This window comes from Tamandua tetradactyla, chromosome 7, assembly GCF_023851605.1.
Source record: "Tamandua tetradactyla isolate mTamTet1 chromosome 7, mTamTet1.pri, whole genome shotgun sequence".
Lineage (NCBI taxonomy): Eukaryota > Metazoa > Chordata > Mammalia > Pilosa > Myrmecophagidae > Tamandua > Tamandua tetradactyla.
In genome coordinates this window covers 169,893,227-169,904,555 of record NC_135333.1, presented here as the reverse complement: position 1 = coordinate 169,904,555, position 11,329 = coordinate 169,893,227, and the positions used below count along the sequence as shown (strand labels likewise).

Here is an 11,329-nt window from a genome sequence, read left to right as displayed (position 1 = left end):
TGTGTTATTTCTATGTTTTAAATGTTTGAGGTTTGCTTTATGCCTTAGCATGTCGTCGCTCCTGGAGATGTTCCATGTGCCTTTAATTGTATATTCTGCTATTGTTGGGCTAATATCAACTTCAGCTTTATACTCACAATTCCAATAAGATGTTTTATGGATGTCTGTTAATTCCAGTTATCTGTAATATTAAGTCTTCTGTTTTGTTGTTGGTCTAACTGTTCTATCCTTTATTGAAAGTGGGATATTGACATGTGTTCTAGTTTGCTAGCTGCCAGAATACAATATACCAGAAACAGAATGGCTTTTAAAAAGGGGAATTTAATAAGTTGCTAGTTTACAGTTCTAAGGCCGAGAAGATGTCCCAATTAAAGCAAGTCTATAGAAATATCCAATCTAAGGCATCCAGGGAAAGATACCTTGGTTCAAGAAGGCCGGTGAAGTTCAGGGCTTCTTTCTCAAGTGGAAGGCACATGGTGAACACAGTCAAGGTTCCTCTCTCATCTGGAAGGGTACATGGTGAACACGGCATCATCTGCTAGCTTCTTCTTCTGGCTTCCTATTTCATGAAGCTCCTTGGGAGGCATTTCCCTTCTTCCTCTCCAAAGGTTACTGGCTATTGGACTTATGCTTCTCGTGGCTATGTCGTTCTGCTCTGCTCTCTCTGAATCTCCTTCATTCTCCAAAATGTTTCCTCTTTTATAGCACTCCAGAAACTTATCAGGACCCACTCAAATGGGTGGAGACATGTCATCACCTAATCAAGCTTAACAACCACTCTTGATTAAATCACACCTCCAAGGAGATGATCTAATTACAGTTTCAAGTATACAGTGCTGAATAGGGATTAGAAGAAACAGCTGTCTTTACAAAATGGGACTAGGATTAAAGCATTGCTTTTCTGGGGTGCATAAATCATTTCAAACCAGCACAACATCTCCAATTATCATTGTTGAATTGTCTATTTCTGCCTTCATTTCTATCAGTTTTTGCTGCATGTATTTTGGTGCTTTATTGTTGGATGCATATATATTTATAATTTGTCGTATCTTCTTAATGAATTGACCCTTTTGTCAATATCCTCTCTATTTCTGATAACACTTTTTGTTTTAAAGTCTTTTGTCATCTTTTTTGTGGTATATATCTTTCTATCCTTTTACTTTCAGTCTTTTCCTATTTTGGAATCTAAAGCTTGTCTCCTATGGACAGTTTATGGTTAGTCTTATCTGCCTTTTGATTGGATTGTATAATCCATTCACCTTTTTATTTCATTATTAATATAGTTTGATTTACATCTTCCACTTTACTTTTTGTTTACATGTCTCATATCTTTATTATGCCTGTATTTTCCTTTACTGCTTTCTTTTACACTAAGTGAATATTTTCTAATATAACATTTTAATGCTTTAATTATTTTTTCACTATATTATTTTGCATTATTTCCTTATTGATTGCTCTATAGCTTTTCATATATATCTTGATTTAGCAGAATGAGCTTCAGATTTATGCTATGTTAATTCCGATAAAATAGAGGAACATTATTCCTGTGTATCCTATTCCTTTTCCTCTATAATTATTTTTAAAAACCAGGGAAAAAAGTTAAGTTTTTCCAGTTGCCAGAATAGGTACCTTGAATAGTTATATATTTCTCAAGTTCATAATTCTACTTTATAACCTGCTCTTAAATATCTGTAAAATTTAATGGTGTATCCTTATAATCATTTCCCATTTTATATGAGTAAATGTAAATGGATCGTCTCTAGAAATGGAAATCCACTGATGTCAACTCAAGGAAAAAGGAAAAAATCATTCATACTAAAACTATGATTTCATGATGGCTGTGCAATATTCTATTCTGTACCATAATTTAATTACTTCTTTCTATTTTTAAAAATGGTGATTTTTATATATGTGATCTTCATACTTCTTTGTTTTTCTTTTTCTAAATTTCCTTCAGTGAACTTGCATTAGTTTTACATTCATAAAAAATGAAATTTTAAAACAGGAATACACAAGTGCTTTATTTGTAGGTTTATTTTTCACATTTTTATATACCAGAGTGACAAATATATTTTGTCGTCCTCAGATTTCTCATTCTCCTTTTTGGGTACCTGACCACCATCACTAATAATCACATCCAGCACACTTTTTGCAGAAAGCTATTACCAGTAGCCAGAGTTAGCAATGCCTTTATCAAAATACTGTGATTATAATAATAGAGATATTATTATAGATAGAGTTTTTAATTAGTTTTTCAAAACAGAACTTCTAAAGATTTATCAGTTATTTGGAAATTAGCTATTTGAGTTTCTTATTTGTTTGTTTATTCAGATTCTCAGCTGCTTAACACTGGAAATGATTTGAAGGACAACGCCAAGAGTGAATCAGTGCTGCTGACACGTGGAAACTGTGCTCTGAAGCAGCAGCCCAGTGTCACTCAAGCCACACAGACGAGTCCAGAGGTTCCTTGGCCTTCTCAGTCAGTGAACTTTCCTGTGTGCGCTTTTGACTTTTCTAGAGAACAGGTAATGGGAAAACTAATTCCCATTAGTTTCAGCAGTTCAAGTAATTAAATGTTAAAATATTAAATGGTTAAAACATTATTCATTCCCTCATTTAAATAATGTTTATTTAAATCTAGGAATACTTCCTGGAGACTGTATTGAAGTTTGATTTAGGTTACAAAAGTATTATAATATTTTAGAATATTTTGGAAAATATTTTAAAAATAGAACAACTTTGTTATCTTCTATTCTCTGCAGGGCTGTCAGTATTTTTGTGATTTTTACTTTCATAGTCTTTTCCATTACTTTTAAACAATTATAATTTAGTGTATACCATCTTTTTTTACTTAATATTGTTTAACAAATATTTTTCCATATTGCTAATATTCTTCATATTTATTTTTAATGGCTGAATAATGTGGATGTGGATTACTGTTGTTTCTGAACCTCCTCTTAACATTTGTTAACATTTGAGTTACTTCTGATTTTTTGCTGTTATTAAGTAGTTCAGTTGAGTTTTATTTTTCTGTGATAGAACCACAAAATGAAGTCTTTAAGGATATATTGGGCATCAACTTTGAGCTGTGGACAGAGAGCTGAACCGTATGCCATCCCCATCTTTCAAGTAGCTCACATTCCAGTGGGAAAGACAGTGTGCAGTTGTGGTTCATGATATACTATTTCCTAGAATAGAGATTGGGGAGGTATAGAAGGCAATCGTACTTAGTTTAGAAGGCAAAATTTCTTTTCTTTTCGTTTTAATCATAGCAAACGTGTTTACTTATAGAAAGCAAACAGAATGCTGCAATGGAAAGTCTCCAAATTTGCCAAAAGGAAATGGCTAAATTGTTCTTTGATTGAGAAACATAATTATTAAAAATTGAGGTAGTGATTTGTTTTGTGTTTTTCCCTGCAGAGTAAATTTCTTGCTAACTGTTGTTGAGGCCAAGAATTGAAGCACCTGTTATTTGTATTACATGTGAACATTTCTCTAGTCCCTTCACAAATTCCTCATAAAGTTCTGAGTACCTATTTCTGTTAAATTAGCCTGATAGATAAGCTTCAAAAGAAGATAGTAACTCATTAATATAGTGTTTCCTCAGCATATGAGGCAGGAATTCTTAAGCTAGAACTAAAAGAAACCTGAGGACTCTTTGAAATTGAATGTAAACACTTGAATGAATCTGTGTAGATGAATTTTTCTGGGGAGAAAGTCCTGAGCTGTTAACATTCCTTAGAGTTAAAGATCACAAGTTGAGGAAGTTAAGGAATGATTCTAAGAGGATAATGTATTTGACCTGAGTCTTTGAACAGAGGAGAAGCACCTGTTGGCTCTCTAGGCTACTCAGAATGTCAGTCTGGAGCTCAGGAGAGAGGTTTGTGCTGGATTAGATTATGTATGATAGTTGGAGCCATGGAAGTGGATGATAGCCTCCCAGAGAAGAGAGTGAAGCAAGTGACAAGAGAAGGCCAGTTATGGGCTCTAATACAATAGTAAAATGTGGAGGTGGTTAGACAGGTGGGAGCCAGCAGAGGAAATGATGAAGAAGCCACAGGCAGAGAAGGGATGAACACAAAAGACCTGTGGCATAAAAGCCAAAGAAGGAGAGAGGCCTAGGAAAGGGGCATGGGCAACTGGGTCTAAAACCACAGAGAAGTCCAAAGAAATTAAAATAAAAGAAAGTAGCTATTAGTTGGAAATTAGGAGTTAATTAGTATTTTCAGTTGTTGGGTCAATATTTACATTTTTATGTGCTAGATATACATATCCAGATAACTTCCTGAAGCAATGTGCTCTGGCCAGGGTTGGGTATTTTTACTGTCTTATCACACTTTGGGATGGTATGTAAGAAGTCTGTAAATAGTTTCTGGAAATGATTAAATTCTTTTATTTCCCATATTTATCATTTCAGCTCATGGAAGAGAATGAGTCCCTTAAGCAGGAACTGGCTAAGGCTAAAATGGCTCTTGCAGAAGCTCACTTGGAGAAAGATGCTCTTCTTCATCATATAAAGAAGATGACAGTTGAATAGCAGGAGTGGCAGTCAAAAACTCCAAGTATAAGTCTGGAGTAAGAAGGTTATATTTATAACATGGGTGTTGCAACTTATGGAAGACTTCCTTTTTAATGAAAAGACAATAAATGAAATGGAGTGCGGTCAAGTGGTGACTGTTCCAAAACCAGTTGATAGAAAGTATAAGGCACAGGCATTACAATCTTTTGGTGTTGTGTGTCTTGGGGTTTTTACCTTCTTTCAAACTGATGTGATCTAGGAAGTCAACACATACTGTTATATAATCATATGCCTAATGAAAAGGAGTTGTCATTTCCTAATTTTGATATCACTATAGGCATCGTTTAAAAGAAAAACAAAAATCAGTTGTGTTCCCAGATTCCTGAATTATTTCTCACTATTGTTAATAAGTTACTATTATTTACAAAGATTCAAATGCTTTTAGGGCTAAAAATAAAAGGAGGCATATATTTTAAATGTTATTAAAATAATGTACTTAAATCTATAATTATTTAATTGCTATAAAAAGTCCAATCAAATTAACAAATTATTTGATTACTGAGTTTGAAAACTCGGGAAAATTCTCACTCTACTGAGCTTATAAAGTAACTTGAAAATGTGAAAATAGTTTTAGATGATGGGTAAATTTTATCAGTTAAAGCTATAATTTTCAAAACTATGGTACAAATGTAAAAATAAAAAGCACAAACTAAAAAAGCAAAATGTCAGTGTACAGCCAAGTGATTTAAAAAGCATTACTTGTACATTCCTTTAAACATTTATTATTAGACGTAAAAGAGTGATTTAACTATCCTGCTGATTTTGGCAGCATTTGTAACTATAAAAATTTTAATTAATACTGTTTATATTATTTCTTTACCTTCATCTTTCCTCCTTAAGGAGGGGAATGTTTTCAGAAAGTTTTCTTTTTACACACATAAAACCATTTGATACCATTCTTGCTGTATCATACCAGGTGGGTGTTTGCACATAATGAATTTACAAAGCTAGTTTTGATTAAACTACGCACAATCTTCTATAATAAGAGTAATTGTTAAAACTTGAATTCTGTTTTCTAGAGATTGTTGGAGTTGACGTCAACATGAGAGGGAGAGAGAATGCAATAATGCATTATGAAATAAAAGTACATGTGTGAATGTTTAAGAAGGAAGGCTTTTAAAGATGTAAAATATATTTCTGATAGAATTAAACTAAATGGAGTCTATTTTTAAATTTATATCCTTAAATATATACAAGAGAGAACATTCAGCAGCTGGACTACCCTTTCCTTAAGATAATGGTAATTTTTAGCTACATTAAGGCACTTTATTGTGCTCTGTTTGTTTGGCATGACTTATCTAGCCATCCTTATTATCTGAGTACTTGGAGGAAAAATGCCCATTTCTATTTCAGTAAGTGCTGAAGTGATTTTTATTTTATTGAAAGCAGTACTAGCCTTTTTTTCTTCTATAGTATCTATTTTTGTTGACTATTTTAAAAAATAGGCACTTTGGGAGCTGAGGACATAGCAAGAAACAAAATAAGTTGTTAATATTTTACCTCAGAGTATTTGAAAAAAACATGTTAGGCCATGTTAATCTAAAATTAATAGCCTTAGAGTAAATGCAAAGGTCTAATTAAAAGACCTTTGATTTGTGGGTATATATTCAACAAATAAAGTCTCTATTATGGGAAAGCATGATTGAAGGGACTGAGCTAACAGTGTTTCTCAGGATTAGTAACTATTTGGTCTTTATAACTTTTAAATTTATCTGTGATATATCATGCTAGTCTCATACAAGTTGAATGTGTTTCTTATTTTAAACTTATTTGTCCTTCCCCCCCCAAATCACATTAATAGTAGAGATAATAAGTAATATGGATCTGATCAGTCTGTGTGCCTCATTTGACTTTTTTATTTAAAAGCAGTACTATTTTTTGATAGAGTATTAAAATTCATAAAGCACTTCCAAAAATGTCATCTTATGTAATTTCTACAACAAATCTGGGAGATAGGTTATTACATTTTGGAAGTGAAAAAATAAAAAAACAAATACCCTAAGGCTCAGTAAGGACAAGTGCTTTGACTAAAATCACAATTAGTAACCTGGTCTTTTGAGGTAAAGCCTAGTTATTTGCTTTTATTTTTAGCTCAGCATTAATTCACAGGTTTTTGGGGGAGGGAAGGAATCACTGTCTATATTTGCTTTTCTTTTAAAGGTGAACATAATACTTTTAATTGTGCATTTGTATGATATGTGTGTGTTATCAAACTACTTAAAACGTAAGGGGACTGTTTTTGCTTGATTGAGTTAATACAGAATAAGCTTATCAGTTTAAAAAATGACCATGAGTTAGACATACATAGAAGTTGTCACATCTTGAAATTTTCTTTGCTAAGTCTCTAGCAGAGAGATGTTAATGATCAGGGGGAAATGATAATAATGTTTTACTTTTTAATTTTATTTATCCCAAAAATATGTGTGGTTTTTTATTGCATGGGCAGGCACTGGGAATTGAACCCGGGTTTCCTGTATGGCAGGTAAGAACTCTGCCTGCTGAGCCACTGCCGCCCACTCAAAAATATGTTTTTGATACCTCATTTAAAAAATGTTCTCACCCTGTCCTAGAACTTCAAAAGATCACTATGTGACACTGGTTATAATGAAGCTTTATTTGTATTTCAGTCATATAAGAATGGCTGTGTATGATTTCAGGCTAACTCCTTTGTGAGTTTTGTTATTGTTATTTAATAAGTTTGTATTAGCCTCTGGTCTGATCAAGGCATCTTTGTATCCCAGTGAATGACACCACTGTTCACCTTGATTTCCAAACTGTTACCCTAGAACTCATCTTAGACACTGGTCTCTCACTCACCCACCCTCCCTACCAATCCGTCACTAAGTCCTATCATTTTACCTTTGTAAACGTCTTTCAAATTTATCCACTTCTCTCCGCTTCCCTAACTGAGCTACCATCATTACTGCATGACAGCAGTTGTCTTCTAGCTGGTCTCCCTGCAGCTTCTCTGGCCCTCCATGGATTCCGTTCTCTTTACTATAGGTAGAGTGGTCTTTTTCAAAGTGCACAATTTTAATCAAGCTAACTTCCCTACCCCTGTTTTTATTACACTTCTGATGAAAATTAAAATATTTTATATGACTTATGAGATCACATATGTTAGGTCCACCATCTCCTTCATACGGTAGTTCTGAGCACTGAGAGAGTGAATGTCTCACAAGATTAAAGCAGTAGCTGGTCCATCACCTAAAAAGTACTCATAGAGGTTAGCTATCATTAATACTTTATCAGCATCATTTTGCACCATGTTTCACTTTGTGTTTTACCTGTATTGTCCTTCTTTCAGTATCTGGAATAAGTGAGAACTAAAGTATTCCATGCTTCTTCAATCATAGAACTTTTTTTCATGTGGTTCCCTTGGCTGAAAATACCTTCCTTCCTTATTTGCCTAGTTAATCCTTCTTTGTCCTTCAGATTTCAGCTCATTCATCAGTTCCTCAGGAAAGCATTTCCAAATTTTTCTGACAGTGTTAAAGTCCCTCTGTTATACATTCTCACATGACCATGTACGTTTATTTCTTAGCATTTCACGCCATTGTTATTTTATGTGTTTGCTTGATTCATGTCAGATCCATTAGAATATAAACTCCATAAGGACAGGAATTGTGTCTTTGTTGTTGTCAGTGTTGTACGTGGTGTTCCCTGTGCCCCATATAGTACCTGGCACACAGCAGGTGCTCAGTGCATTTGTTGAAAGAATAAAATGAATGGAGAAGGTGTCCAGGGTGTTTTTTAGGCATTGAGTAGGGGAAGAGGGACTAGGGTGTTCTTCCTCTCAGCTGGATTGAGGGAAGATGGCGCATAGAAAAGTAGGTGGTAGTATTTATGAAAACTTGAATCCATAAGAGAAAAAAAGTGTGGGGGGGGTGAACTGGAAGAATTTGCCATACTGTGTTCTTCATAATTTTGAATAGCTGAACTTCTGGTTTATTTATCATAAACCATCACAAAACAGAAAATTAGCCTATCACTTCATGGTACTGCTAGAATGTCTTCTGGCTTTGATTGTAACATATGGTGTGTGGCTGTCAAGATCTGCCAGTCCTGTCAGCTAAACAGAATGAAAATAAGGCCAAAAGGACTTTGGAAAATTGACTGACACTCAGGATAAATTTCAGTTACCTCTTTTTAGGCTGCACCTAGAAGTGCAGTAATCTCATTTTAGCCTGCACCTAGAGGTGCTCTGGAAAGAAAATGTTAAACTATGTTTCAGTTTCCTTTTAGAATATGTAAAATACCAAAAGTTGGAAATACACAGGATATAGTAATGCTAAAAGGTGGTAATGTTTAAAAAATACTAATTTTTTCATTAAATTATAATATTTGATAAATGGCTTAATTTTTTAATACCTGAGGTGGTCTTTTTTGAGAGATTCAAAAAAATAAAATAATATGAAGCTGAAACGTGAGCATATTGATTTTTAGAAATCATTAGAAATTAGCTAATAAGGTACAAGTGGAGGAGGGAAATTTGTGTTAGGTACAATATTGAAATTCAGCATATATATATTGCCAGGATTTCTGTGTAGTTTTAGCGAGTGTGACGTTTCAAAACTTTAGTAAAATAAATTTAAAAATATAAAATCAAATTAATAGCTTCTTTCCTATTTGTACTTATTATAAAGCACATGCAGTCATTTTTTTTTAGCCCTAAAAGCAAAAAATGTCACTTATTCATCAAGAAGGGTAACCTGGGTTTTTAGAAATTCTGAAACCATTTAAACAAAAAGATACTACTGGGCGGGCCACAGTGGCTCAGCAGGCACAAATGCTTGCCTGCCATGCCAGAGGACCCGGGTTCAATTCTCGGTGCCTACCCATGTTAAAAAAAAAGATACTACTATAATTTATAAATTAGTTTTTACTTTCACTGTGCTTTGCTTCATTAATCAGAAGTGAATTAAGCTTCACTAGTAATACTGAACTGTTTGAAATGGTAAGTAAGATTTCTCATATTCTTACTCTTCACTGTTTATGTGAAAAAATACTCGGGTGCTCTGGTGGCCCCACGCAGTGAGGTAATTAACCCTCCTGTTGTCCTGTTGCAGTTGCTCAGCAGAAGCATTTGGTTGATAGGACAAAATGAACTCAGATACTAACCAAATCACAAATGTCATCAAGATTAAATGAGAACTTAAAAAAAAAATAGGCACATAAATAAATGCTATAATAAATTACAGAGAGAGAAGTATCCTGAAGGATATTGGTGAAATAAATGTATATGGATATGATGAAAGTCCATTTTCACAATATTTAAAATCACCCCAACAAAAGAGATATATAGTACATTCAGAACAGGAGCTTTTAAAGGTAACCACTGTGAACAAACCAAGTGTAAGGACATTTCTTAAACAAGATTCTATTAAGCACTTGAGAAAGATCAGTTCACTTGGTATTATTATTTCAGCTAAATCCAAAAGCAAAAATTGGGCACATGCAGAAATTCTTCAATAATAATATGTCCACAAAGCCTGAAGAATATCTATTAAGATTCAAATTTTGACACAAAAAGTATGCCAGAACACTCTCCACTATTGAAGATTTAGTACAGCAGTAGTGTTGTGGAACTATTTTGTTTGATTTTAATATGTTTGCTTTATAATTCTTAGAATAATTAGCATAGTTATGATAATCATACTTGGTGCTTTCTTCATTGCTTTATTTTTAGTCTCTCCATTCCTTGCATTTGAACAAGAGATTTTTTTAAATGAACTGTACAAAAACTTTGAGTTCTGAAGAGGGATAGGGAAGGAGCACATTAGGCAACATTTTATATTGTATTTCTATAAATTAAAGCATTCCCAAATTATAATAACATAAAAACATAATAAGGCCAAATATATTTTTATTAAAACTGTTAGATTTTGCCTACATTAATGCAGATATTTGATAATTTATTATATTCATGTATATAATCATATATATATATAGAGAGAGAGAGGGCCCAGTTACTACGTTATAGTTTTTACATGTATTATGAGTAAGTTCCTTCTCCCTCGTTTTTTGCCTTCAAGAAGAATTCAGTTCCTTGTTAATATTTATTTTTGCTGATTAAACTTCAGCTTTGGTTTCTTTTGGTCTGTGTGTTTTTTGGTGGGGAGTAAAGTGGGGGAGGTCGGTTCAGTAATAGGTCCAGAGGTCTATTTTATGGTATAACCAATTTTATAAATTGAAGAAATGAATGATATAAAAATGCACACTGGCAATTTTATATTCACTTTTCCTTTATTTTCTACAATCATTATTGCAGTTACATATCACAAAGTCAAAGAATAAAATCAGGGCATCTTCAGAGTTGGAAGTAATTTTGAAATCCTCTAGTTCAGCATCCCACCTGAAACAGAAATCCAGAATGCATCCAAAGGGAGTCACCAAATGTCAGCTGAAATGATTTTTTAAAAATATTTTTATTGAGAAATCTTTACACACATTCCAGACATTGTATACAATCAATGGCTTACAATATCATCACATAGTTGTGTATTCACCGTGATCATTTTTGAGAACATTTGCATCACTCCAGAAAAAAGAAAGAAAACTCATGTACCATACACCTTACCCCTCCCTCACATTGACCACTAGTATTTCCATCTACCCAATTTATTTTGTCCTTTGTCTCCTCTATTATTTGTTTTTTAATCCATGTTTTTTTTTTTTTTACTCATCTGTCCATACTCTGGATAAAGGGAGCCCCAAGATCAAGGGCTCAGCCTATTGATTTGGTTGCCC

At 33.5% G+C, this 11,329-nt stretch overlaps 1 protein-coding gene across 1 annotated transcript in view; it reads left to right on the top strand.

Annotated features, from left to right (window-relative positions):
- BLTP3B (bridge-like lipid transfer protein family member 3B) overlaps window positions 1-8,317 on the top strand; it is a 176,117-nt gene extending 167,800 nt beyond the window's left edge. The window contains 3 exon segments of the mRNA XM_077111756.1: window positions 2,332-2,525; window positions 4,418-4,525; window positions 4,527-8,317. Of these exon segments, the coding sequence (XP_076967871.1) occupies window positions 2,332-2,525; window positions 4,418-4,525; window positions 4,527-4,568 (344 nt within the window). The 3' untranslated portion in view covers window positions 4,569-8,317.
- The last annotated feature ends 3,012 nt before the right edge of the window (window positions 8,318-11,329 follow it).